This window comes from Aquarana catesbeiana, linkage group LG05, assembly GCF_042186555.1.
Source record: "Aquarana catesbeiana isolate 2022-GZ linkage group LG05, ASM4218655v1, whole genome shotgun sequence".
Taxonomy (NCBI): Eukaryota; Metazoa; Chordata; class Amphibia; order Anura; family Ranidae; genus Aquarana; species Aquarana catesbeiana.
In genome coordinates this window covers 105,935,617-105,961,843 of record NC_133328.1, presented here as the reverse complement: position 1 = coordinate 105,961,843, position 26,227 = coordinate 105,935,617, and the positions used below count along the sequence as shown (strand labels likewise).

General features: G+C 41.2%; 1 protein-coding gene across 1 annotated transcript in view; it reads right to left on the bottom strand.

The window, feature by feature from the left end:
- Positions 1-26,227, bottom strand: part of RAPGEF5 (Rap guanine nucleotide exchange factor 5) — a 505,907-nt gene that overhangs the window by 50,395 nt on the left and 429,285 nt on the right. The window contains exon 12 of the mRNA XM_073630037.1: positions 3,927-4,005. Within this exon, the coding sequence (XP_073486138.1) occupies positions 3,927-4,005 (79 nt within the window). The remainder of the gene's footprint in view (positions 1-3,926; positions 4,006-26,227) is intronic.

Here is a 26,227-nt window from a genome sequence, read left to right as displayed (position 1 = left end):
AGAATCCAAGTTGCATGAGATCCATCCACAGTCAGTGATGACTTGGGGAGCCATGTCATCTGCTGGTGTTGTCCACTGTGTTTTATCAAGTTCAAAGCCAGCACAGCCCTCTACCAGGAAATTCTAGAGCACTTCATGCTTCCCTCTGCTGACCAGCTTTATGGAGATGCTGATTTAATTTTCCAGCAGGACTTGGCACCTGCCCACACTGCCAAAAGTACCAATACCTGGTTTAATGATCATGGTATTACTGTTTTTGATTGGCCAGCAAACTCACCAGACTTAAACCCCATAGAGAATCTGTGGGGTATTGTCAAGAGGAAGATGAGTGACACCAGACCCAACAATGCAGATGAGTTGAAAGCTGCTATCAAAACAACCTGGGCTTCCATAACACTTCAGCAGTGTCACAGGTCGATCGCCTCCAAGCCATAGTCATCAAAATTTAAAGAAAAAATGCTTGAAATATATCACTCTGTGTGTAATGAATCTATATATAAAATATATGAATTTAATTTTAAAAGATGCACCTGCATGTGAATAACAGCATTTTCAGTAATAGTTTTTTATTTTATTTACAATAATACCATTTAGGTATTACGTAAACCTATAACTTTAGAAACAATAATGAATTACACTTATAGCTTATTCAATTTGAAATAAGTACAGAATTTTGTATTTGTTTATTCTCTTTTTCAAAATATGTAAAATATGTAAAACCATCCTTTCCATATAAATGACTGATCTCATTTTAAGGTATGTTACGTGCCTGTCCTAAAACACGACAGTGCTGGAACAGACAAGTTTTAATTGCTGATATTTAGCTGTCTTGAGGTAACACGATTTTCAAGTGCTGTTTGCAATGCAGCGTTTGATCTCATAATATGCCTATTGCTTGGATTAGCTGTGTACTCTGGCCTGGAGCGCTCCACCTCTCAGAAGTCAGTACATAAACATGGCATGTGGGTGAAAAGTTGGAATGCATTAAATCTCCTAAAGCAGAAAAAGGAAGACAATTAATCAAGGCCTGTCATAAAGGGAAATGTGTGGCGTTATGTGCGTGCTATCTATTGTATGCCATCCTCTTGACTCCTTACTATGGTTGAGGCCTGTTCTCTCACACACATGGAAGACTACACTTTTCACACATCATATCCAGTGTGAGGCAAGTGTTTCAAGCATGTCATATCTCTAAAAGCATTTCTGAAAAGTAACAAAGTGATATTAAAGTATTTTTTGGTTAAATGATAATAGCAAAACTTGCTATGTTTTGTTTCATCTCCTCTGACCTTCCTCCTTAAATTCTTCCCCAGCCACCCTGCCAGTCTCCAATTATGTTGGTTCTCCCTGTGCCTGCTCGGACCTGCAGAGTTCTGCAGAAGTCTCCTCTATGTGCATGCTGCTGTTTGGAACTACAATGTTACATGCAGCCATTCACAGAGCCATACACATGGGCAGCGTGAGAGACACATATCCAAATCCATATCTCTCTTCTTCATTCCCAGTGGTGACTGACAGTGGCTCCCGAAATGTCAATCACCGATGTATAGGAGTAGAAGAGATGTGGTTTTGGCTCTGTCTCTCTCTCTAGCTGCCTGTGTGTAGCACTGTGAAGGACTGCACATAACTCCTGCAGGACTCCAAAGGTGTCAGGAGGCAAAGGGGACACCAACCAAGTGGGAGTCTGGTAGGTGGTCAGGGTAGAGTTTAAGAAGGAGTCTCAGAGGAGAATTTATTTTATTTTATTTTTTTTAAATGCAAGTGCATGTAAGTTTTGCTATTAGCATCCCAAAAACTAAATACTAATAGCCCTTTAAGTGGATAGACAATTACAGGACAATAAGTACACATTAGCTCCAGGTTGCAGATACTAATACATTTATACTCCAAACATTTTTTGTCCTGATCTCATTTTCTAACTAGGGCCCACAGTGCATAAGCATCATGGAAGAAATACATTACAAAGTGATTATTATTCAGGAGATATCAATATTAGTATATTAGTATTAGTATTACCTACTGGAAGATGTGCAAGGGTATAGCAAACCTTGTCTGGGTTCTGTTACAATATGTTGACAAGGATCTCACATCCTCTTTCCATTATTTACAACAGCTAAAGTGACATTAAAGTCTCGATTTATTTGATTCAAATAATACACATTGGGGGGATTTACTAAAACTGGAGCATGCAAAATCTGGCGCAGCTGTGCATGTTAGCCAATCAGCTTCCAACTTCAGCTTGTTAAATTAAGTTTTCACAAAAAACATGGAAGCTGATTGGTTTATATGCAGAACTGCACCAGATTTTGCACTTTCAAGTTTTAGAAAATTAACTCTATTATATGCAAGTGCTCTGTGCAATAGAATTGTGCAGAGGGACCCAAACCTCCTCCTGTGGGGTCCCCCACTGAAGCTCTATGCTCCTCCTCCTCTACAAGTGTCCCCATAGCAAACTGCTCGCTATGTGGGCACCTCTGTGGGCTTGATCTTGAGCCAGGCTGTGTGCATCTACTGACACACACATCCCACTCGCTCATTAATGAATCAAGCTGCTGCCTGTCTGTCCCTATGTCAAGAGGAAGATAGGAGAGAAGACTGTATTTCACTTAAAGAGATTGTAAAGTCTCATTTATTTTCCTATAAAAATAACAAACATGTTATACTTACCTGCTCTGTTGTAGTGGATTTGACTAGAGACTAGGGGCCGGCGTGGAGCGCACGTGGAGCGTGCATGACGTCACAGGTCGTTCGTCTGCTTCTGAGAGAAGGCTACGCGCTCGGAGCCACTGCTCCTTCAATAGGCCTATTGAAGGAGCAGTGGCTCCAAGCGCGTAGCCTTCTCTCAACCTCCCTGCTAGCCCTTCTGCCTGGACGATCCCTCCTCTGGATACCGAACCCAGAAGCAGACGGATGACCTGTGACGTCATGCATGCTCCACGTGCGCTCCACGCCGGACCCTAGTCTCTTCCTGATGGCCACAGAAGGAGCTCCCGGCTGGTAATCCACCTTCTGCAGCCCAGCATCCCTGCAGCGTCACCACCACAGGATCAGAGGGAACACTGAGGACCACATACCTATACAGATGAGCCTTTTATATGTTTTTATCCTGTAAGTGTGTTTTTACCTGGTGCCATTAAACATCATTTGTTAATACTACACTCAGGTGGCGCTTCCTTCTCTACCCCTCTCTCAGGAAGTGTGTTATTGGCCAGATCACCAGGTGAAAATAAAGGGGTAAAAAAACGAAAAAATAAAAATTATGTAGCCACAACATTTAAGGATTGGTAAGCTGTACCGTTTACATTTTTGTTTTTGGGTTTACTACTACTTTAGGGTTGGAGTTCATTGTCAAAGAATGGTGGATGGGCAGATGATTGATAGCTATGTCCCCTCCATTCATAAATAGTGTTCTATTCATATAAGCTCTGTAAATATGGTTTCTATGAGTGGTGGAGCTGGGCAGAAAGGGCGGGCACAGTCAGACTTCCTTGATGAGAACCTGAAATAACCCTTTAGTTGTAATAACTCCCGCCGCACCAGAAGATTACAGTGACGGGGTGGGGGGACGGAATGGAGGGGAATTACTATGAACTGTAAAGAAATCAGCACATCCTACTGACTGCAACTTGTGTCCTTTGTGCAGATTTTTCTGTTTTTGATTTTGGCTGCACTTAGGCTTTAAATATTATATTAACAGATAGGAACCCAGAGAGAAATGATACAACCCTGCAACCTCAACAGTTGTAGAAGCCAATTCATCAATGTTCGCTTTGCAAAACGATTTTGGTGCTACCACATCATAGCGAAATGTGTCAGTTGTGCATCTCTTTCAGTAATTTACCAGATGTCATGTGTTTTTAATGGTAGGCATCTGCTTTTCATTCTCTGGAATCAGGGGCATGACTGTTCCAGTTAATTAAGGATATTGTCTGAGGAGCGCTTGGCACAAGTCGTCTGTTGTCATGAAGACCGTGTACGTGAGAAGGAAGTCATCCAGGAGGGTATCTGCAGGAAAACACAAACATAAAACCACAAGGTGAGGGTGTAAGTCTCCGAGGACTGTTATTGTCGCTGCAACAGTATCCATGAACATGCCCAAAGGGAACATCATATTATGCCCAGAGATTTAATCATGAGGAAAACACTGAATTATTCAACAGAGATCCCCCTAATTTAGCAGGGCTGCTGTCTGTTCATGGCAATGAAACTATTAATAGGGTCTGAAGCACCTATTTATTACCTAGATATTAAAAAATCGCTTACAAAAACAATTACGCTTTTCTATTCAAACAATTATTCAAGAGAACATGTCACATGCACAAAGCTGACTGAACCAATATGCTGTACAAAATGCCTCTATTGTGAGTGGAAACAATTTATTATTGCGCATGCAGCATGTCCAATAGAAATGCAACAATAATGAGGCAAAGCTACCAACTGTCCCACTTTTGGAACCAAATCCTCCTGTCCTTACTTCCTCCTTAAATGCCCCGTTTTTGGTCTAAAATATAGACTTCTATTGAAAACACACTACTTTGGCACCGAAAGTGTGGTGCTACTCTAATATTTTCATCCAACCTGTAAATGATTCAATTTATTTTAATAAGTTAGTACACAGAAATGTAGTGGTAAAAAAACAAACACTTTTTTTCATGCTTTGCATAACTGGGGGGCAGAGGAGTGTGTCATACATTTTACCTAAAGCTGCCCCGCCTTCATATCTCAGAAGTTGAGCGGTATGCTGAGGATGGTGGCAATTTACTTTCAGTAATTCATTATCTCATGAAATGGTTGCCATCACTGAGAGATGACTAATTTTCTTTGAAATATTCATTTTATCTATAAAACTGCTACATCTATTCTTTATGAAAGATGGAATACCATCTATGGTCGGATCTTTCCATAAAGGCAGTATAAAATTTACAGTCATAAACATTAGGACTGAGATAATAAACCTCAATGCACATTTTTAAAAGCTTTCTCCATATGTTTGCAACCAATTGAACTTCTGAATTAGACCTGCTTCACAGGGGCATACTACTGTATACTCCCGTGCAAGAGCCATTTTGCCCACGCAGGGATGCACAGGTGTTCTGTGCATCCCCATGCAGGCAGTCCCATTCATGCCAATTGAAATGCAGCCACTGCTTCTAATTTGACAACTGTGGGTGCAGGTACACGGTCCCAATTGCAGACAGTGTGCGTTCAGGGCTGTGCACCCATATGGTTGTCAAACTGGAAGTAGTGACTGTATCTGTGCAGTTGCTGTGTCTCAACTGACGTGAATGATACTGCCTGCATGGGGATGGACAAGTGTTCTTGTGGTCAAACACCCTTGCACGGGGGTATGCTGTAGTACACTCATGTGAAAGAGAGCTAATCACTGGCATAGTTTGCTTTGTTCTTTCCAGGTGTATGCAAGTAAATATAATTTCCTCTCACCAACTGCCTCTACACTGGAGGACTTTTGTGGGAAAAAAGAAAGAAAAAGTATTTTTTTAAGCCTTTAAATGTTACACATAGTTTAATATTTATTTTTTTTAAAGTGTATCATTTCTACATTGTATTTCAATCACCATTTCTAGGCTACTCCTTTAAGGGCCCTTTCATACTGGGGAGGGGGCGGCGGTAAAGCGCTGCTATTGTAAGCGGCACTTTACTGTCGGTATTCGCCCGCTAGCGGGGAGGTTTTACCCCCCCCGCTAGCGGCCGAGAAAGGGTTAAAAACCACCGCAGAGCGCCTTTGCGCCTCTGTATAACCGCGCTGTCCCATTGATTTCAATGGGCAGGAGCGGTGAAGGAGCGGTATATACTCCGCTCCTTCACCGCTCCGAAGATGCTGCTAGCAGTACTTTGTTTCCCGTCCTGCTAGCGCACCGCTCCAGTGTGAAAGCCCTCAGGGCTTTCACACTGGAGACAAAGCGGCGGCACTTTCGGGTCGGTTTGTATTATTAACGCAATAGCGCCTGCAAACTGCCCCAGTGTGAAAGGGCCCTAAATCTGAACATCCTTGAAGTTGGTAAACTTACTTTGTGAAGATCCCCAGACATTTACTTTCTTGAATTATTTGACACATCTTCACTATGTCCTATGAGTACATTTCACCGAGCCTGCCTTCTGCACTACCAAGGTGCTGAGAGGAGGAGTTTCAGGAGAACGAGTTAATACAGGGATCACTGCTTGCAGGCAGCAAGGTACCATGTGATATGTAGTCCTTAGAAACTGAAAGTAAAGAGCAGAGGAGTAGCTGCAAAGCATGCAGGGAATCCAGTAAGTTGTGAAAAGAGACGGCCAGCAGCAAGGGAACGCTCACAACATGAAGGGAGATTGTTCAACTAAGCTTATATTGGATTGTCAAATATAACTATTGTTTGTATTGCTATGACAATGCCAATGTTATAAATATAAGGTATATGCTGTTACCACAGATTTCCTTTATTATTTGTGAAACCTATAAGACTACAGAAGAGGTCATAGAGAAGGGGATACATACTGTATAACACAGACAATATAGAAAAGGGGGCAGGAGACCAAATTACTTTCTTTGTTTATAAACTAATTTCAAAGGATAATGCACACTTCCCACACACTATTTAACTTAGCAATTACACAGGACTATACTATTCTCGGTCCTTTCAAATTTAGGTTCTGTTCAAAAAATAAATGCATTTCTGTACACAGTAACATTTTTTATTAATCTGTTAACATAGTATAGAATTATCCCCACTTCTTGGCAGAATAAAAAATTACTGACATGTCAAAGAAGTGGCTGAATAAATCTATTGGTTCTCTGTCACAGTGAAGAAGACAGAAACATGTCACAGTATAAGCAATGAAAGGCTGCTAACTAGAACACACTCCCTGCTGACAGTATGCACTGTTGGAGCTTCAGTTATTGCTTTCATTGTCTCCTCTTGGTCTCTGCATGTGGTTCAACTTTGCCACATTATATGCTGCTCATTTGTCAGCTTCTGGGGATTTTATATCAATGAGAAGTACAAAGACCGCAGACCAGGTCAAAATATGTAGGTATAGGTATATGTACAGTGGGGACGGAAAGTATTCAGACCCCCTTAAATTTTTCACTCTTTGTTATATTGCAGCCATTTGCTAAAATCATTTAAGTTAATTTTTTTCCTCATTAATGTACACACAGCACCCCATATTGACAGAAAAACACAGAATTGTTGACATTTTTGCAGATTTATTAAAAAAGAAAAACTGAAATATTACATGGTCCTAAGTATTCAGACCCTTTGCTGTGACACTCATATTTAACTCAGGTGCTGTACATTTCTTCTGATCATCCTTGAGATAGTTCTACACCTTCATTTGAGTCCAGCTGTGTTTGATTATACTGATTGGACCTGATTAGGAAAGCCACACACCTGTCTATATAAGACCTTACAACTCACAGTGCATGTCAGAGCAAATGAGAATCATGAGGTCAAAGGAACTGCCTGAAGAGCTCAGAGACAGAATTGTGGCAAGGCACAGATCTGGCCAACGTTACAAAAAACATTTCTGCTGCACTTAAGGTTCCTAAGAGCACAGTGGCCTCCATAATCCTTAAATGGAAGATGTTTGGGATGACCAGAACCCTTCCTAGAGCTCGTCATCTGGCCAAACTGAGCTATCAAGGGAGAAGAGCCATGGTGAGAGAGGTAAAGAAGAACCCAGAGATCACTGTGGCTGAGCTCCAGAGATGCAGTCAGGGGATGGGAGAAAGTTGTAGAAAGTCATCCATCACTGCAGCCCTCCACCAGTCAGGGCTTTATGGAAGAGTGGCCCGACGGAAGCCTCTCCTCAGTGCAAGACACATGAAAGCCTGCATGGAGTTTGCTAAAAAAACACCTGAAGGACTCCAAGATGGTGAGAAATAAGATTCTCTGGTCTGATGAGACCAAGATAGAACTTTTTGGCCTTAATTCCAAGTGGTATGTGTGGAGTAAACCAGGCACTGCTCATCACCTGTCCAATACAGTCCCAACAGTGAAGCATGGTGGTGGCAGCATCATGCTGTGGGGGTGTTCTTCAGCTGCAGGGACAGGATGACTGGTTGCAATCAAGGGAAAGATGAATGCGGCCAAGTACAGGGATATCCTGGACGAAAACCTTCTCCAGAGTGCTCAGGACCTCAGACTGGGCCGAAGGTTTACCTTCCAACAAGACAATGACCCTAAGCACACAGCTAAAATAACGAAGCAGTGGCTTCACAACAACTACATGACTGTTCTTGAATGGCCCAGCCAGAGCCCTGACTTAAACCCAATTGAGCATCTCTGGAGAGACCTAAAAATAGCTGTCCACCAACGTTTACCATCCAACCTGACAGAACTGGAGAGGATCTGCAAGGAGGAATGGCAGAGGATCCCCAAATCCAGGTGTGAAAAACTTGTTGCATCTTTCCCAAAAAGACTCATGGCTGTATTAGATCAAAGGGTGCTTCCACTAAATACCGAGCAAAGGGTCTGAATACTTAGGACCATGTGATATTTCAGTTTTTCTTTTTTAATAAATCTGCAAAAATGTCAACAATTCTGTGTTTTTCTGTCAATATGGGGTGCTGTGTGTACATTAATGAGGAATAAGTAGATTAACTACTAGACTACAAGCACTATAAACTATCCTTTTACTCTAACTTACCTAGCTAGAAAAAAATACTATATTCCTAAGATACCGGTGTGCAGCCTAGAAGTCAATTAGTCTATTCACATTATTATATATGCCATTCCTTTTGCTAACCCCTATTAGGAAAGTTCACATTCCCCAACTGCATACTGAGAGTTCTAGAAATATGGTACACTGACAAAGGTCTCTTGGAACCCTGGGCACTTACTCTTATTTACTTTTACTGTAAACATCTGGTCCAGGAACCTACCTTAAAATAAACAAATGCCCTAAATTTTCTTCTATACTTTTTCATACTGCCCCCCCTTTTTTCTCTACATCTTATTTATAATTGAATTTGCAGACTTGTTTGACATTTATTAAAGCAGAGGTCCACCCAAAAAAAAAATTAAAAGCCAGCAGCTACACATACTGCAGCTGCTGGCTTTTAATAAAAGGACACTTACCTGTCCTGGAGTCCAGCGATGTCAGCACTGCAGCTGTTTCCATCAGCTGTCGGGTGCTGCCGCCGCCATTGCAGTTAAGGCCCTCATGCACGAGGCCCTGCTCCTCTCTCCTACTGGCCCGGTGACAGGGGGAGGAGGAGGGAGCCCCGCGGTGTCATCATGGGCCACTGCGTAGACTCCTGGAAGTGGGAACAGGATATCCTGTCTCCCTCCCCCCTGAAAGGTTCCAATTGTGGCACCAGAGGGGGAGAGGAGACAAATGAGCGGAAGTTCCACTTTTGGGTGGAACTCCGCTTCAAGTCTACTGAAAAAATATCCATTTGAAGTCATCTTCGTCATGCAATGTTTACACACGCAGCCATGTGTTATTCAAAAATCTTTTTTCTATACCTAAACAAAAAAAAACAAAACAGGAAAATGGCTGGCTAATATCTAGGGTTCCCTCCGAAAACCGTTGTTTTGGAATCACCTTTTTGAACATTTGTGCTGACTGCTTCAAGCAGTATGTATGGCACTTGTTCTATTTTATATGTGGCATTACTACCTTCTGGCAGGGTTGGGTGATCTGTACCATTCAAGCCACTTCTGAAAAAGAAGGTCTGGCAAGGACATAGCTTGGCCTATGTAACATTCACAATGTAAGCCTTGCAGTAGGACTGTCAATAGAGATGTATATACACAGTTCTATAAATGAATCTGTACGTTTCTCTGTCATCCTAGTGATTGTTCTAGAATTTGACAGATAAAAATGGCACCTCGCCCCAAGTCAAAATATCATCAGGCTCTCCATTCCGTACAGCAGATTTAATAAAGGAGCTGAAGTGGCAGCATGTGAAACAGCTTACAGCTATATACGGAATGTGACAAGTCCTTGCCTGGTCTCTGTCTCCTTGTTCAGTTAGGAAGGTGTGCGCTGGAAACAATCATGTCTTATGTAACAGCCTCCTGGCACTCATCAAAACACATACTGCTTTATGAAGAAAAATTAGTTATATGCCTATTGACAGTTGCTGTCTTATTTGATAACATGCCAATAAACACGTTCTAAATTCTAATGGGCAACAAACAAAATAGTTAATATTAAAAAGCAGGACAGCAAAATAAAATAATGTGACCAGTTGCAAAAAACAATTTTTTTTTACCAATCTTGATCCATTACAGGGTCCTAAAGTACTCACAACATATAGTGGAAACAATAGTTTTGCAATAGCACTAGACATATTGTACATGAATGCTTGTATACTATATTTTAACCTAAAGGTGGTGGGATTGTTGGTTTAATTAATTCTATGGCCACAATATAATGGCTTGTTCTGCAACTTAGCACTTATATTAAAGTAGAAATATACGCAAAACTTTTTTTCATTTTGTATAGAGTAAGGGAGGTTTTTAACCCCTGTTAGATTTTTTTTGCTGTGTCCCATTGCAAGGATTTCCCTTCACTTCCTGCTCCACAGCCAAATATACCTGCAAATTAATGGAATTCCTCGGAAACCCCCAGGTCACTGGAACTAGTATTCCCATTGGAAGGTTTCCCCTATATTACTTTTTTGGGGACAACTCAAAATGTGGGGTTCTCTTTTACTTTCACTTTTAGGCTCTGTTTCCACTAGTGCGACTTTTCATGCGACTTGGGACTGAAAAGTCGCATGACAAATTGTTTCCCATGATTTCCAATGAGTACCGTTCATATCTGTGCGACTTCAAGTCGCAGCGACTTCAAAGTAGTCCCTGCACTACTTTGGTCCCACTTTGATGCGACTTGAGGTCCATAGATACAGGCATTGCTTCAAATCGCGGTAAAAAGTCGCGGTAAAAAGTCACGGTAAAATCGCGGTAAAAAATCGCGGCAAAATCGCGCGACTTTGGGGACGCACTAGTGGAAACATAGCCTCAATGATAATAGTAAACAGGACAAATAGAGAGTGTGAATCTCCTTAAGGGGGGCACAGACAGCAAAAAAAACTGACAGGTGTTCTAATCCCTCTCCACTCTATCCAAAACTGAAAAAAAAGTTTGCCTTTAGTTCTACTTTGGAACTAATTAGTAATTATTAGAGTACTAAAAAACATGTTCAGTAAGAAATGGTTCCTTTAAGTGTTATTAGATGTACTTCTTACATTACACTAATTTAATGCGTAATTAAATTGCAATAATGTACTGCAAGTTGCAGATCTGGAGCACTGATGAACCGATTCACTGAAAATCATATGCGGTTCTAGTAGGATAGGATGTGGACATTATGAACAATATTGATATATTGCTAATAATGAGATGTATAACATCCCTGGCTCAGCTTGTTTATAAAGACTCTCAGATATAGTCTGCCCCAAATGAAAGAATTCAGCATGAATATTTTGGAGTACATCCTTTATCTGTCCAAAAAAAAAATATATATATATATTTTTTTTATTGCATCTAAAATGATGGATTAAGCAGGAGCAAGTCTGATGAAGGGAAACAGGTAGAGTTGTAAGACAAGGGCATATGGGTTTCTAAGAAGCTCTGATACATTGGAGAAAAATTTCTATGTGTCCAACAGGGCCCAGGCCCTCTGTGTTTGTTGAGGGGCTCAGCCTCCTGTAGCCTCTCAATGTGAATAAAGGAAGTTAAAAAAGGGGGAGGATCTTAGGTTAGGGATGGAGATTAGTTGTCCCAAAACCCTCAAAGGCTAAAGAGCAGCTTTTGAAAAGTGAAAAATGACCTTTAAAATGTATAGTTTATCAAAATTGGAAATGTATTAGTGATTCCTTTTTAATATCAAAAAGACAAACTGAATGATTAGTTTGCTGATTGTCCACCACTGGGATTCACTGGATCTTGCACCTTATATATAAAGCCTTTTTGTTGGCAGAATTTGATTGTGAAATTACTGGACTGAGTTGCATTAGCAGTCATTCACTTCTTCAAATCCAGGTATCATTAAGTACTGATGCAGGTGTCAGCCCAAATCAGTTTTTAAAAATTTGCTAGTTTCAGGTAACCAATTAATAAAGTGCAAGCCCAGGCTTTTCCTAACTATACTTAAACCTGTTCCCACCTCTATTCTAAATCCTGTTCTAAATACCCTGTGAAAAGAAGATGCTTATACTTACTCATTTTGAGGGTGCTCAGGTCCGGTCACGTGACCTCCCCAGCTTCAGGGGAGAGGAGAGATCTCTAACAAAGGCTAAAATGCCCATGTGGTGATGTCACCCATGGACTTGCAATGAGGAATCTGTTGCCGGCTGTCCCACCTCTCCCCTGAAGCTGCCACTAGGAGCGGATCACATGACTGGACCAGAGCGCCCTCAGAATAGATAAATATGCACATCTTCCTTTCACAGGGTTGTTAGAATAGGAGTTAGAATGGGGATGGGAGCAGGTTTAAGCATAGCATGGAACAGCCTGAAATTCTGCTTTAATGTCATCAATGATTTCACATTGATTCCTATAATGTACCTGTCATACTTGATCCCTCTTATTCACTACCTGCTAAAGGCTATAGTAATGAATATTAAAATATCTTCTAAGCTAGTTTAAGTGGTGTGATACATTCAGGATGGTAAAGGTTTATGGTTTCCTGTTACAAAATGCAACATTTGCAAGGCTTTCCTTGTTTCTTTAGGAACATGCACATGAATGCTGTTTTAAAATGTTGGGAACTACTGTATATGCACTATATGGCTAAAAGCATGCAGATACCGCTCCAAAATATTGAGTTCAGGTATTTCTAGTTAAAGTGGATGTAACCCCTTCCATATACCCAGTGAAGTGAACAGTCTCAGATGATACACAGAGATGAAACAAATCTCCCTATATAAGTTTTCCATGTATATCTACTGTCTTCATCTGTGTATATCCTTTAGAAAGTGCTCTTTGTGTTAAAGTTTTTCTCTTAGTGGTTAGCACTGAGAGTGGATTATTGGCATACAGCCAAGACAGCTGATTGGAGGGAAGGCACACACCTCTTCTCCTCAAAGGCAAAGGAAGAAAGAAATGTGCAGAGCTGTGTTCTTAGATGGCAAGCTGACTACTAATCTATTTATAGCAACCTCCCTGACACACACATCTATCTCCCGTCTCGGAGAACGTGTAAGAAGTTATCAAGCTGATAATAGAGCTATGGAGCAGGAGACAGCTACGGGACGTAGTGCTTTGGAGAGAGATAAAAAAACACTGCAGATGTATATGCCCAGCTCAAATTTCATGAATCAGGTTTACATCCACTTTAAGGGTTCTGTTGCTACAGCAGACAAAGACAGTCTGCGAAATACCCTACTCTGTTCCAGCATGCCTGCACAGGGTGAAGACCAGCTCCATAGAGACATAGTTTAACAGGTTGGTCTGGAGGGACCTGTGTGACCTGCACAGATCCCTAATCTCAACCCTACCGAACACCTTTGGAATACTAATTGCGTGCCAGCTCTCCACAACCAAGATCAGTACTTGACGTCACGAATGTTCTTTTGACAGAATGGGCATACAATCTCTCAGACACACTCTAATGTCTTTTGGAAGGCCTTTCCAAAAAGGAGTGGAGGCTGTTATAACCAAAGAGAAGTGGACAACTCCAGTTAATGACTCATATAGGTTTGACTATAGGATTTTTTGTACATATAGTGTACCTCTGAAAATGGATATACATATGATAGCATGTCACTGCATAAATGTTTGCAATATCTAATAGTAATAAGCATGTACAGCCATTCCATCCCTTAGGTATTTACTAAGAAAACCCACTCATACACAGAACATCACATCATTAGTTAATTCATTACCAATAAAGCAAAAAGCTTGCAGCTGACCTTGGCAGCTTTCCTTTCATCTTCATTATTCACACCAGGATGCCATGTCAGCACATGCAGCGATACAACATCACATTTAGGTCATTTATATTGTATTAAAAGAAAAACTTGAGGCAAAAGTGCTAAACTTTAAAAGAGCCAAATGTAAGTGCTTAAATTGTGATTTAATGTTACAATTAGCATTCTGTTATTACTGAGCAATAAAAGGAAGTTCTGTGCATTGTGCTAGTTGTTAGCAAGAGCTAGATCTATGGCTGCAGCGATAGCAATAGTATAAAAGCAATTAATGGCTAGGGAGTCAATGCCTGGCATAAGCTATACTGAAACATGCAGCTACTAGAATGGGAAACCAAGAGGCAATTACTGGAAAATAACCTAATGGTAAACAGAAAAGTGAAAAAAAGAATATCAATTAGGCTATAGACAGAATGTCACATATCAAATGGAAAAAACAGGGAAATGCAGACTGATTTTCACTGGTGAAAATGGAGTAATTCGCTAAGGTTCAAATTTCTGCATTATGCACAGTATATATTGTGGTACAGAAGCTATCTTTGCATACTGGGCTTCTGGGTTTCAATACTACCATTAGTTTTCAATTGCACCTCAAGACCAACCAAATGACCTAAGACAGAGTATTCTTACTGAGGAAATTGGCTTCCATAAGCCATGTTATACGTGCATACTATGTAATACTGTCACACTATGCAATTCCATGCCATACATGCACTACTGAGTAGCATATCTCATAGAACCCCTTGCTACAGTCACAGAAATTAATCACTGGTAATCTTTGATTGTAGCCATACCCTTGAATTGGAACAGCTTTTAAACCCCATGCTCTGGATTTTAAAGAATTCTTCACAAGATACCACAGTCTCTGTCAAGCATTCTCCAAGTAAGTGATAAGTAAGTGTTCTGTTCATGGCTTGACTACTCACCTTGCAGGCTTGCTGTGAGAAGTCATAGAAAGAAACAGGCAACTTTGGTCTGAATGCTGCAGACAGTGCCACTATGCCCCAACTTGAACTTTGAACTGAGCCATTCAGCTCAGTGTATATACCCCCCCCCCCCCCCCAAAAAAAAAAAAAAACAGAGTTGCTTACCCTTCATTATATATTTTACATGACTATCCTGTTAGGACAAAATAATAGCAAATAGAGTCTCCCAAGGTCCATCAATTTAACATGTGCATAATTGCAGAGATGACATTTGGACTGTGTGACAATTAAAACTAATGTATGGTTTTCTGGTACATATGTTATGTAAGGAATGTCATATAAAGTTAATAAAGGTAAAAATTGTGGAACACAGGCACACTTTAATAAATATTTTAAACTTAAAACCCGATACAGTAAATTGATACTGAAGTAAAAGTTGAATAAGCAGCCAAAAGTTGGGATTGCCGATCTGTCAACAACATGAAAGCGCCAAGTTCTTTTACCTCTGCTGCAGGCTATTATGTTATACAATAAAAACAGTTAAACATCAAGTTTTTACAAGGGGGAACAAAGTGTTATGATGTGTTGGTGTTTGAAATTACTTTCCTAGCCTGTTCTCCCTGGTGGTGGAGAGAGCAGTATCAATGTGTGGAGCTGGATTCTTTGGTATTTGTGGTGTCAGATGGTGATAAGCTCACAGGGAATGACTTATACTTATTGCACAGGAATGAAGCTTTGCCTCAAGGTAATATAGCATGCTCTATTAATTTATTTTACTAAGGCAGCTATACTCCATCTGTACCAAATGATATTGCCTTTAAAGATGACCTGTCAGCATGCTGATTTCATACCATGCTGCAGCTTTGGAAAATGAAACTGCTATTTTGATATTTTCTCTCTTGTTCCATAGAACCTCTCTACATTTCTACATTCAATATGATAAACTGAACTTTTGAGGTTAGAAATATGGGAGCTGCCACTGCTCACTTCTTATTGAAACCTATGGTCCCTGGGGCTGTCATCATGTTCCCAGCGTCACTACCAAGTGGGTCTCAAATCAGTCCAACATCCAGTCCTTAGATTTCTTTAGAACCCTGCGAGACAGCATGACCAGGTCCATGACCCCTCTTTCCTTTACTGCATTTAAGCAGCATAACTTGGTAACTTCCCTGCCACCAGTCTGCAATTAAAGAAGGAGCAGCAGCAGACTGCTGAGATCATTACTCTGCTCTCTCCTACCTGTCAGCATGTTCCTTGAGAGTTTAAATTCATAACTGCATTAAATAGTATTTTTTATGACCTTAAGATGGTCATAGTTAGTCTCAGGCTGGGTTCACACTAGTGCGAATTAGATGCGATTTTCACCACATTTAATTTGCATGACAGGAGATTGTGACTGGCTCTCTATGGAGCTGGTTCATATATCTGTTTGGCGGCTGCGGAGCTGCTTGCACTGGAGTCCTGTGCGTATTTGGCTCAGTTTCAGGGCGGAATTCAGGCAAAAACTGGGCCCTGATTCATCCCTGAAACGGAGAACAGGGACGCACTGGACCCCTGCTGTCAGCTGCATCCGGCAGCAGTGTGAACCCAGCTCAGAATAGTATGCCAAAATGTTTTCAGAGCAATCGTGAAACAGTTCCTTTGCGTGCCGTGTGGACTATCGTGTCAACAAACCTCAGGATATGACTTGGGAAGGATTTGGTGAATCGAAACATTTCTTTCAAATTTCTAATAATCTCTATGATATAACAAAGGATGAAGAAAGACAACCTGGCACAGGCAGCAATGGAGAAACAGCCTGACCTTCAATGAATAAGGGGTGGGATTGTTTGGTGGAGGAAACACTTTCTAAAGTGACAGTATCTAAATGTATGGCCAGCTTTACTTGCTTCTGCCCATACAAAAATTTAATTTCATCTTTAGGCAACCAACTCTAAACAAATATCAGATTTTAAAAATAAATGAGTATTTGTTAATTCAAATCCCATCATGGGATTTAGATCTTTAGCAGTAGCTTACTGCCACCATAATATGTGGCAGTGTGTCCTCTTTACGACAATCCGAAGCCAAAAACTGATCTGTTAGGAACTCAATGATTTAGAAACACAAACCCTACCAAAAATAGGTCCAAGAGAACCTTCAAGGCGATGTGTACTGTATACCTGATGGCTATGGACAGATCATAAGCTTTCTACTCACAAACAATTGTATGCACTACCCCATAACCACACTTATACATTACATTTATTAAGTGCCTGTATGATGCTAGTAAAAACTAATGAGCTGTTCATGGCTTGACTACTCTCAACGTTTTCTCATTTCTCAAAGAGGTTCCTAGAAATGTTTTACGCTCGAGCAGTACTGGTTTGTGTAAGAGACAGCAAAGAATTTGCAGGGGTGTGTTTAGAAACAGCTCTGCAAAAGCACAAGCATGTGTTCTCAAATCAACAGTTTTGGGTATAATATAATAATCTAAGGAGCAGAAAGACTGTTTCCTGTATGCATCTCAAGTTTTAAATTTGTAATTCTGACTATAGTGTACCTTTAAACATTTTTGCAATGCACCACATGTCAAGTTTTAAACCACTTTAAACCACAGTGTTTACTAAATAATAGAGTTTACTGAATAATAGAAAAATAACTCCAATTAAACGAGAGAGAGACATGCAAAAGCCCTACTGTCTTTGAATCTGAAAGAAACAGAGAAAATCCAAATGTAACTGAATTATTTTAGCTTTAGTTTTTGCCATTTTGCTGCATTATCTACTGAAGCAAGATCTACCAGTACACTGAGAGCTTAAGGTTAACACGGAGTGATGGCTTGCCACGATGCACTGTTCCATGAATGTCAAACATACTTTTATCTTCTAAGATATTTTAAAAACACTTTGCTACAAAAGAGAAAAGTTATTTCATCCAATATTATGAAAGTATTTTACTAAGCAGTCCTGTGTGAGCAAGTTACAAATAAGAATGTGAGGCTTTAAGTAGGACAGCATGATGATGTGGTGGAGAGCACTGATAGCTTACAGTGTGTATATTATACTGTAAGCTGCTTCAGTACAGGGATGATACCGTTTTAATTACTCTGTAATGCATTGCAGAAGTTATTGGTTTCATCTAATACAAACAAATGAGATAGCGTTTCTAAAAAAAAAGAAGAAAAAAAAAAAAAAAGGTTTTTGTTGTCAAGAGTAACCTCATTCTGCCACATCATTTGTCAGACTATGTGTTAAATTTTCACTTTCTCTAAATGCTACAAGCTTATTTTATGCACAAAGCATTTTAACAGCTATGGAATGCTACATAACTTGGAGAATAAATCAGACAAGAATTATGCTGTGTGTTTCTGCCTTTTACCAACTTTGGAAATTGTGTGTTTAGACAGATTTGTGAAAATGCCACAACATTCTAGGAATACTGTCTCACATCAGCACTAGACTGACCCATAATTATTCTGTCATTTATTCCTTTACGGCATGTTACTTTTTTACAGTTAACCGACAGGTCTCTAACCTTACACCACTTCAATGTTAGATCATAAGAATGCATTACAATGGAAACAAAAGACAAGTAGTGTAAAAAGTACATCAACATAAATCAGTAGGGATAGACTATCCAAGTAAGTCCAAGTGGTAGTAAACTCCACTTTGTGTCTTTTATCTACAGTTGAGCTTATAATAAAGCTCACTTGTAGGTAAAATGGATATCTCCTAAACTTGCACCGTTTAGGAGACATTCGTTTGTTTTGCAGCCGGTTATGTCACCAGCTCATGCATACTGCACTCTGAATTGAGGGCACAGTGGATGTGCCGTCAATCCAGAGCTCTGTGTTGTGGCCATGACTCTTGTGCGCATGCGCAGGAGTGACGTTATGGTGGCTCATCCCATTCAATTAGCCGGAGCCCGCAAACCCAGGAGGGCTTTGTTTTTTGGGTAAGTCTGTCATAATGTGCTAGTATGTTATCTGGCACCTGCTGCTGTCAGTCAAATCCTGTTGGAGGGAGCAGGGGGCATGGCTGAGCCACTCTGTGGGTGTCTGTGGATGCACATAGCGCGTCTCAGGAATGCACCCACATGGGTGCCCCCTCAGCACTGGGCTTGCTAAGCGGGCACCAGTGGGAAAGGAGGAGAGGACTGTACAATCACTTTAAAGTATAAATATGAGCACTCCTATATGAAAGCGAATTTCCCCATAAGAAATCATGTAAACTCAGCTGATTCATTCCACGACCGTTTATTCATAAGTCCTTCAGTTTATAGTCCATATAAAAATAATATAGCAATGTGATAGATTGTGTAACCATAAAATGTCCATCTACAAATTGCAGCCACCACAAGGGGATTAGAAGCAAAATCCAGCAGGAGCTACAGAGTATAAAAGAGAAGAGATGCACCTCTAAGTGTAGCAATATGGTTACATTTAATGAAGGTACAACATTTAGCAACCCACATGGTTGATGATTAACCGCTTGCCGACCGGCTCACGCTGATATACGTCACAGAAGGGCACATACAGGCATATTAACGTACCTGTACGGTGCCCTTTAAGAAGCGGCTTGCGGGCAGGCTCGCGCACCGCGAGCTCCGTGAGTGTGATCACTGGTCCCACGGACTCGATGTCCGTGGGGATACCCGCGATCGTTTCACGGAGAGGAAGAATGGGGAAATGCTGATGTACACAAGCATTTCCCCGTTCTGCCTAGTGACACTGACACTGATCACTGCTCCCTGTAATCAGGAGCGGTGATCAGTGCCGTGTCACATATAGCGCCTCCCCCCCACAGTTAGAATCACTCCCTAGGACACACTTAACCCCTACAGCGCCCCATAGTGGTTAACCCCTTCACTGCCAGTCACATTTACACAGTAATCAATGCATTTTTAATCGCACTGATCGCTGTATAAATGTGAATGGTCCCAAAATAGCGCCAAATGTGTCTGATCTGTCCGCCATAATGTCGCAGTCACGATAAAAATCGCTGATCGCCGCCATTACTAGTAAAAAAAAAAATATGCCATAAAACTATCCCCTATTTTGTAGACGCTATAACTTTTGCGCAAACCAATCAATAAACGCTTATGGTGATTTTTTTTACCAAAAATATGTAGAAGAATACGTATCGGCCTAAACTGAGGAAAATACATTTTTTAATATATTTTTTGGGGATATTTATTATAGCAAAAAGTAAAAAATAATGCGTTTTTTTAAAATTGTCGCTATTTTTTTGTTTATAGCGCAAAAAATAAAAAACACAGAGGTGATCAAATACCACCAAAAGAAAGCTCTATTTGTGGGAAAAAAAGGACGTCAATTTTGTTTGGGAATTGTCACAATTGTCAGTTAAAGCGACGCAATGCCGAATCGCAAAAAGTGCTCTGGTCTTTTGCCACCCAAATGGTCCAGGGCTGAAGTGGTTAAAAGAGGCACATATAAGTATGCAGGCGTCCGGGGTAAAGCTTTCCACATAGACCATCCTCTGCACCACCGGCTCTTACCGCTGTCAGTCTGCAATCATGACCGGGAAGACTACCCTGCAGTAGAGCGATCTGAAATCGAGGCTTGAAGTGCTCGTGGAGCGCAGCATGGAAGGGATGACGTTGCTGGCGGTGCGGAAAATGGACTATGTGGACAGCTTTACCCCGAATGCCTGCATACTTAGATGTGCCTGTTTTAACCACTTCCAGCCCAAGGACATCATATGACGTCTTTAACTTTCATTCAGGTATCATCTTTTAGAGCCAGCGATTCTGTGCACTGTAACAACAATCATAGTGGCAGTGCTCCCTTCCCTTTCGCCGCCTTCCGGTGCTTCTCTGGGCTCTCCTGTGCCATCGGGGACCCGGAGAAAGAACCCACCGCCGGATGACGAGCATAAAGATTTCAGGTGACCAGTTGGTCACCAGTCATCTCTATGACAGTCGGAGGCCCGGGTGCGACGTTATGACATCACGTCTGGGCCGCGGTTGTAAACAAAGCCACGATCGTGGCTGGAAAGCATGGGATCGTAATTTTTTTTTATCTCATGCTTTCCAGCCTTATAGACCCCACATCTCTCCATAAAGAGGACTTGTCACGCACTCTTCCTATTACAAGGGATGTTTACATTCCTTGTAATACCAATAAAAGTGATACAAATTTTAAGAGAAAGTGTAAAAATAAAAAAATAAAGTATATTAAACAATAGAAAAAAAAAACGTACACGCAAGTCCCACCCACATATGTAAACGCAGTTCAAACCACACGTGAGGTATCGTCGCGTGCGTTAGAGCGAGAGCAACAATACTAGCACTAGACCTCCTCTGTAACTCTTAACTGGTAACATAAAAAGTTGCACCGACCGCCATTTTATTCCCTAGGGTGTCTTCTAAAAAAAACATATAATGTTTGGGGTTTTTGAGTAATTTTCTAGCAAAAAAAAATGATTTTTACATGTAGGAGAGAAGTGCCAGAATAGGCCCGGTATGGAAGTGGTTAATAATCAACCATGTGAGTTGCTAAATGTTGTACCCTCATTAAATGTAACAATATTGCTACACTTAGAGGCGCCTCTCTTCTCTTTTATGACGCTGTTGTGTATATCAAGATATTGCCTGTTTATCAAGTCAAGATTTATAAAAAAAAATAGCTTGTCTTACAAAACACTCTCAAACCAAGTTACTCTCAATCCAAGGTTTTACTGTATGTATATATATATATATATATATATATATATATATATACACACACACACACACACATACATGTATATATATATATATATATATATATATATATATATATATACACATACAGTGGGGCAAAAAAGTATTTAGTCAGCCACCAATTATGCAAGTTCTCCCACTTAAAAAGATGAGTGAGGCCTGTAATTTTCATCATAGCAATACCTCAACTATGAGAGACAAAATGTGGAAACAAATGCAGACAATCACATTGTCTGATTTTGAAAAGAATTTATTTGCAAATTATGGTGGAAAATAAGTATTTGGTCAATATCAAAAGTTCATCTCAATACTTTGTTATGTATCCTTTGTTGGCAATGACAGAGATCAAATGTTTTCTGTAAGTGTTCACAAGGTTGTCACACACTGTTGCTGGTATGTTGTCCCATTCCCCCATGCAGATCTCCTCTAGAGCAGTGATGTTTTGGGGCTGTCACTGGGCAACACAGACTTTCAACTCCCTCCAAAGGTTTTCTATGGGTTTGAGATCTGGAGACTAGCTAGGCCACTCCAGGACCTTGAAATGCTTCTTACGAAGCCACTACTTCATTGCCCGGGCCGTGTGTTTGGGATCATTGTCATGCTGAAAGATCCAGCCATGTTTCATCTTCAATGCCCTTGCTGATGGGAGGAAGTTTGCACTCAAAATCTCATGATACATTGCCCCATTCATTCTTTCATGTACACGGATCAGTCATCCTGTTCCCTTTGCAGAGAAACAGCCCCAAAGCATGATGTTGCCACCCCCATGCTTCACAGTAGGTATGGTGTTCTTTGGTTGTAACTCAGCATTCTCTCTCCTCCAAACACGACGAGTTGTGTTTCTACCAAATAGTTCTACTTTGGTTTCATCTGACCATATGACATTCTCCCAATCCTCTTCTGGATCATCCATCGCTCTCTAGCAAACCTCAGATGGGCCCGACATGTACTGGTTTAAGCAGGGGGACACGTCTGGCACTGTAGGATCTGAGTCCCTAGCAGCGTAGTGTGTTACTGATGGTAGCCTTTGTTACGTTGGTCCCAGCTCTCTGCAGGTCATTCACTAGGTCCCCCGTGTGGTTCTGGGATTTTTGCTCACCGTTCCTGTGATCATTTTGACCCCACAGGGTGAGATCTTGCTTGGAGCCCCAGATTGAGGGAGATTATCAGTGGTCTAATATGTCTTCCATTTTCTAATTATTGCTCCCACAGTTGATTTCTTCACACCAAGCTGCTTGCCTATTGCAGATTCAGTCTTCCCAGCCTGGTGCAGGTCTACAATTTTGTTTCTGGTGTCTTTCGACGGCTCTTTGGTCTTCACCATAGTGGAGTTTGGAGTGTGACTGTTTAAGGTTGTGGACAGGTGTCTTTTATACTGATCACAAGTTCAAACAGGTACCATTAATACAGGTAATGAGTGGAGGACAGAGGAGCCTCTTAAAGAAGAAGATACAGGTCTGTGAGAGCCAGAAATCTTGCTTGTTTGTAGGCGACCAAATACTTATTTTCCACCATAATTTGCAAATAAATTCTTTCAAAAATCAGACAATGTGATTGTCTGGATTTGTTTCCAAGTTTTGTCTCTCATAGTTGAGGTATACCTATGATGACAACTACTGGCCTCTCTCATCTTTTTAAGTGGGAGAACTTGCAGAATTGGTGACTGACTAAATACTTTTTTGCCCCACTGCACATATATATATACATTGCATCCGGAAAGTATTCACAGCGCTTCACTTTTTGCACATTTTCTTATGTTACAGCCTTATTCCAAAATGGATTAAAGTCATTATTTTCCTCAAAATTCTACAAATAATACCCCATAATGACAAAATGAAAGACATTTATATAAAATCTTTTCAAATGTATTAAAAAAAAAAAAAAAAAAAAAATCACATGTACATAACATAACATCACGGCCCTTGCCATGACAGTCAAAATTGAGCTGAGGTGCATCCTGTTTCCACTGATCATCCTTGAGATGTTTCTACAACTTGATTGGAGTCCACTGGTGGTAAATTCAGTTGATTGGACATGATTTGGAAAGGCACACACCTGTCTATATAAGGTCCCAGGGTTAACAGTGCATGACAGAACACAAACCAAACCATGAAGTCCAAGGAATTGTCTGTAGACCTCTGAGACAAAATTGTATCGAGGCACAAATATGGGGAAGGGTACAAAAACATTTCTGCAGCATTGAAGGTTCCAATGAGCACAGTGGCCTCCATCATCCGTAAGTGATAGAAGATTGGAACCACCAGTACTCTTCCTAGAGCAGGCTGCCCAGCCAAACTGAGTGATTGGGGGAGAAGGGCCTTAGTCAGGGAGGTGACCAAGAACAGCGTTTCTCTGTGGAGGGGGGAGAATCTTCCAGAAGAACAACCATCTCTGCAGCACTCCACCAATCAGGCCTGTATGTAGAGTGGCCAGACGGAAGTAAAATGCACATGACAGCCCGCCTGGAGTTTGCCAAAAAGCACCTGAAGGACTCTGGTCTGATGAAACACAGATTGAACTCTATTTGTCTTGAATGGCAAGCGTCTGGAGAAAACCAGGTATCACCTGGCCAATACCATCCCTACAGTAAAGCATGGTGGTGGCAGCATCATGCTGTGGGGATGTTTTTCAGCAGCAGGAACTGGGAGACTAGTCAGGATCAAGGGAAAGATGAATGCAGCAATGTACAGAGACATCCTTAATGAAAACCTGCTCCAGAGTGCTCTGGACATCAGACTGTGGAGAAGGTTCATCTTCCAACAGGACAATGACCCAAAGCACACAGCCAAGATAACAAAGGAGTGGCTATGGGACAACTCTGTGAATGTCCTTCAGTGACCCAGCCAGAGCCCAGACTTGAACTGGATTGAACATCTCTGGAGAGATCTGAAAATGGTTGTGCACAGACATTCCCCATCCAACCTGATGGAGCTTGAGAGGTCCTGCAAAGAAATTGGGAGAAACTGCCCAAAAATAGGTGTGCCAAGCTTGTAGCATCATACTCAAATAGACTTGAGGCTGCAATTGGTGCTAAGGGTGCTTCAACAAAGTACTGAGCAAAGGCTGTAAATACTTATGTACATGTGATTTTTTTCACTTTTTTATTGTTAATAAATTTGCAAAGATTTCAAACAAATTTCTTTCATGTTGTCATTATGGGGTATTGTTTGTATAATTGAGGAAAATAATCAATTTAATCAATTTTGAAAAAAGGCTGTAACATAAAAAAATGTGTAAAAAGTGAAGAGCTGTGAATACTTTCTGGATGCACTACATTGTGTTCTATAAATAAGTGATCACATGCCCTCTGTTCTCAGCTGCATAAGTTGGTTAGACAGTTGGGGGTTGAGACAGCAGATTGCAGAGAAACAGCAGTGCAATGGGCTTCCCAAATGAAGAGCTATGCGGGGGGGGGGGGTCAATACAAGTCTGACCACTGCAGTACAGGCAGGCTGTGCTCCCAAGCAGAAGGCAAAGATGCAAACTGACGACGCTGGGATGAATGTGCTTCCATACCTGGCAAGGTCAATTTGAAATAAGGAGGCAGTGGTGGGGGGGGGGGGGTTGGGGGAGCAAATGATTTACAAAGGAAGGGAAATTTGGCTCTTTCAAGGAAGGTAAAATGTAGCAATGAAATGATTTGAGGCATTTTAAGCTTCTGAAAGGTGAATTATAGGCAAATATGAAAGACACACATTAATGCAGCTCTATAACCATTAATACACAAGTAAACATAGTTTTTATATGGAAGCCATGTAAGTACCTGACTTTTGCCTGGCATCAGCTACTTGTGGTCCATGTACAGCAAGGCTAGAGTGTGGGAGGAAGAATCAGCACAAAGTGCCAATCAGTTCAGGAAAGGGCAGAGTGACAGAGAGATGAGCCCAGTTATAGGCCGGGGTGGGCCCCCGGATTATCTGTCCTCAGAGGAAGTGGGTTGAATGATGCTAGCCATCAGACAGAAAACACCCAGTAGTACTTTGTGGACAATCTCTGTACTTACAGAGATTTTTGCAGCCAAAGCTGGGTTTGTTATTCTTTCTTTTAATGGGATATTAATTTTTTTATCTTGCCATTCTGGCTGTAGTTTTGCTTTAAAGGATAAGTAGAGCCAAAACACTTTGACCCTAATTTTCCTGGGGATCACAGGAGTGCACTTCATTCTGCACTCTTGTGACCCGTATTCAGCCAACAGCGGGCTAAAGCCCACTGTTCTCTCAGCCTCACAGCACACCGCTGAAAGCTTGAGCCAGCTGCTTTTGCACCGTGCACAACCCTGGGCTCCAGTGAGCGCAGGAGGGGTAGAGCAGAGAGCCGATGACTGACAGTCACCGGTTCTCTGCTCACTGAAGACCGAGAACTGAGCGATCAGCAGTCTTTTATTTCTCAGTTCTCGTTCTTAGAGGTGGCAAGGGACAGATGCAGCATCTGAACAGGAGAAGTTTACGTGGTTTAGCCATAACAGTGATAGATGAATATTCTGCCAAGCTTCTCCAATTCTTTGCCATTACTTCTTCAATCCCTCCCAGTGAAACACCTTACAGGGTTCTTGCGAGATCTGAGACACCTGGCAGGAAAACCAACTAGATGAAAAATATCTATTCTGACTCTTCCAAAGCTGAAAGGGGAAATAGGTTTCCCAGACCCAGTTAAATACCATGGGGAAATCCAGCTAACCAAACTGGCTAACTGGTGTACATCTAGTTTGACCCAGGGT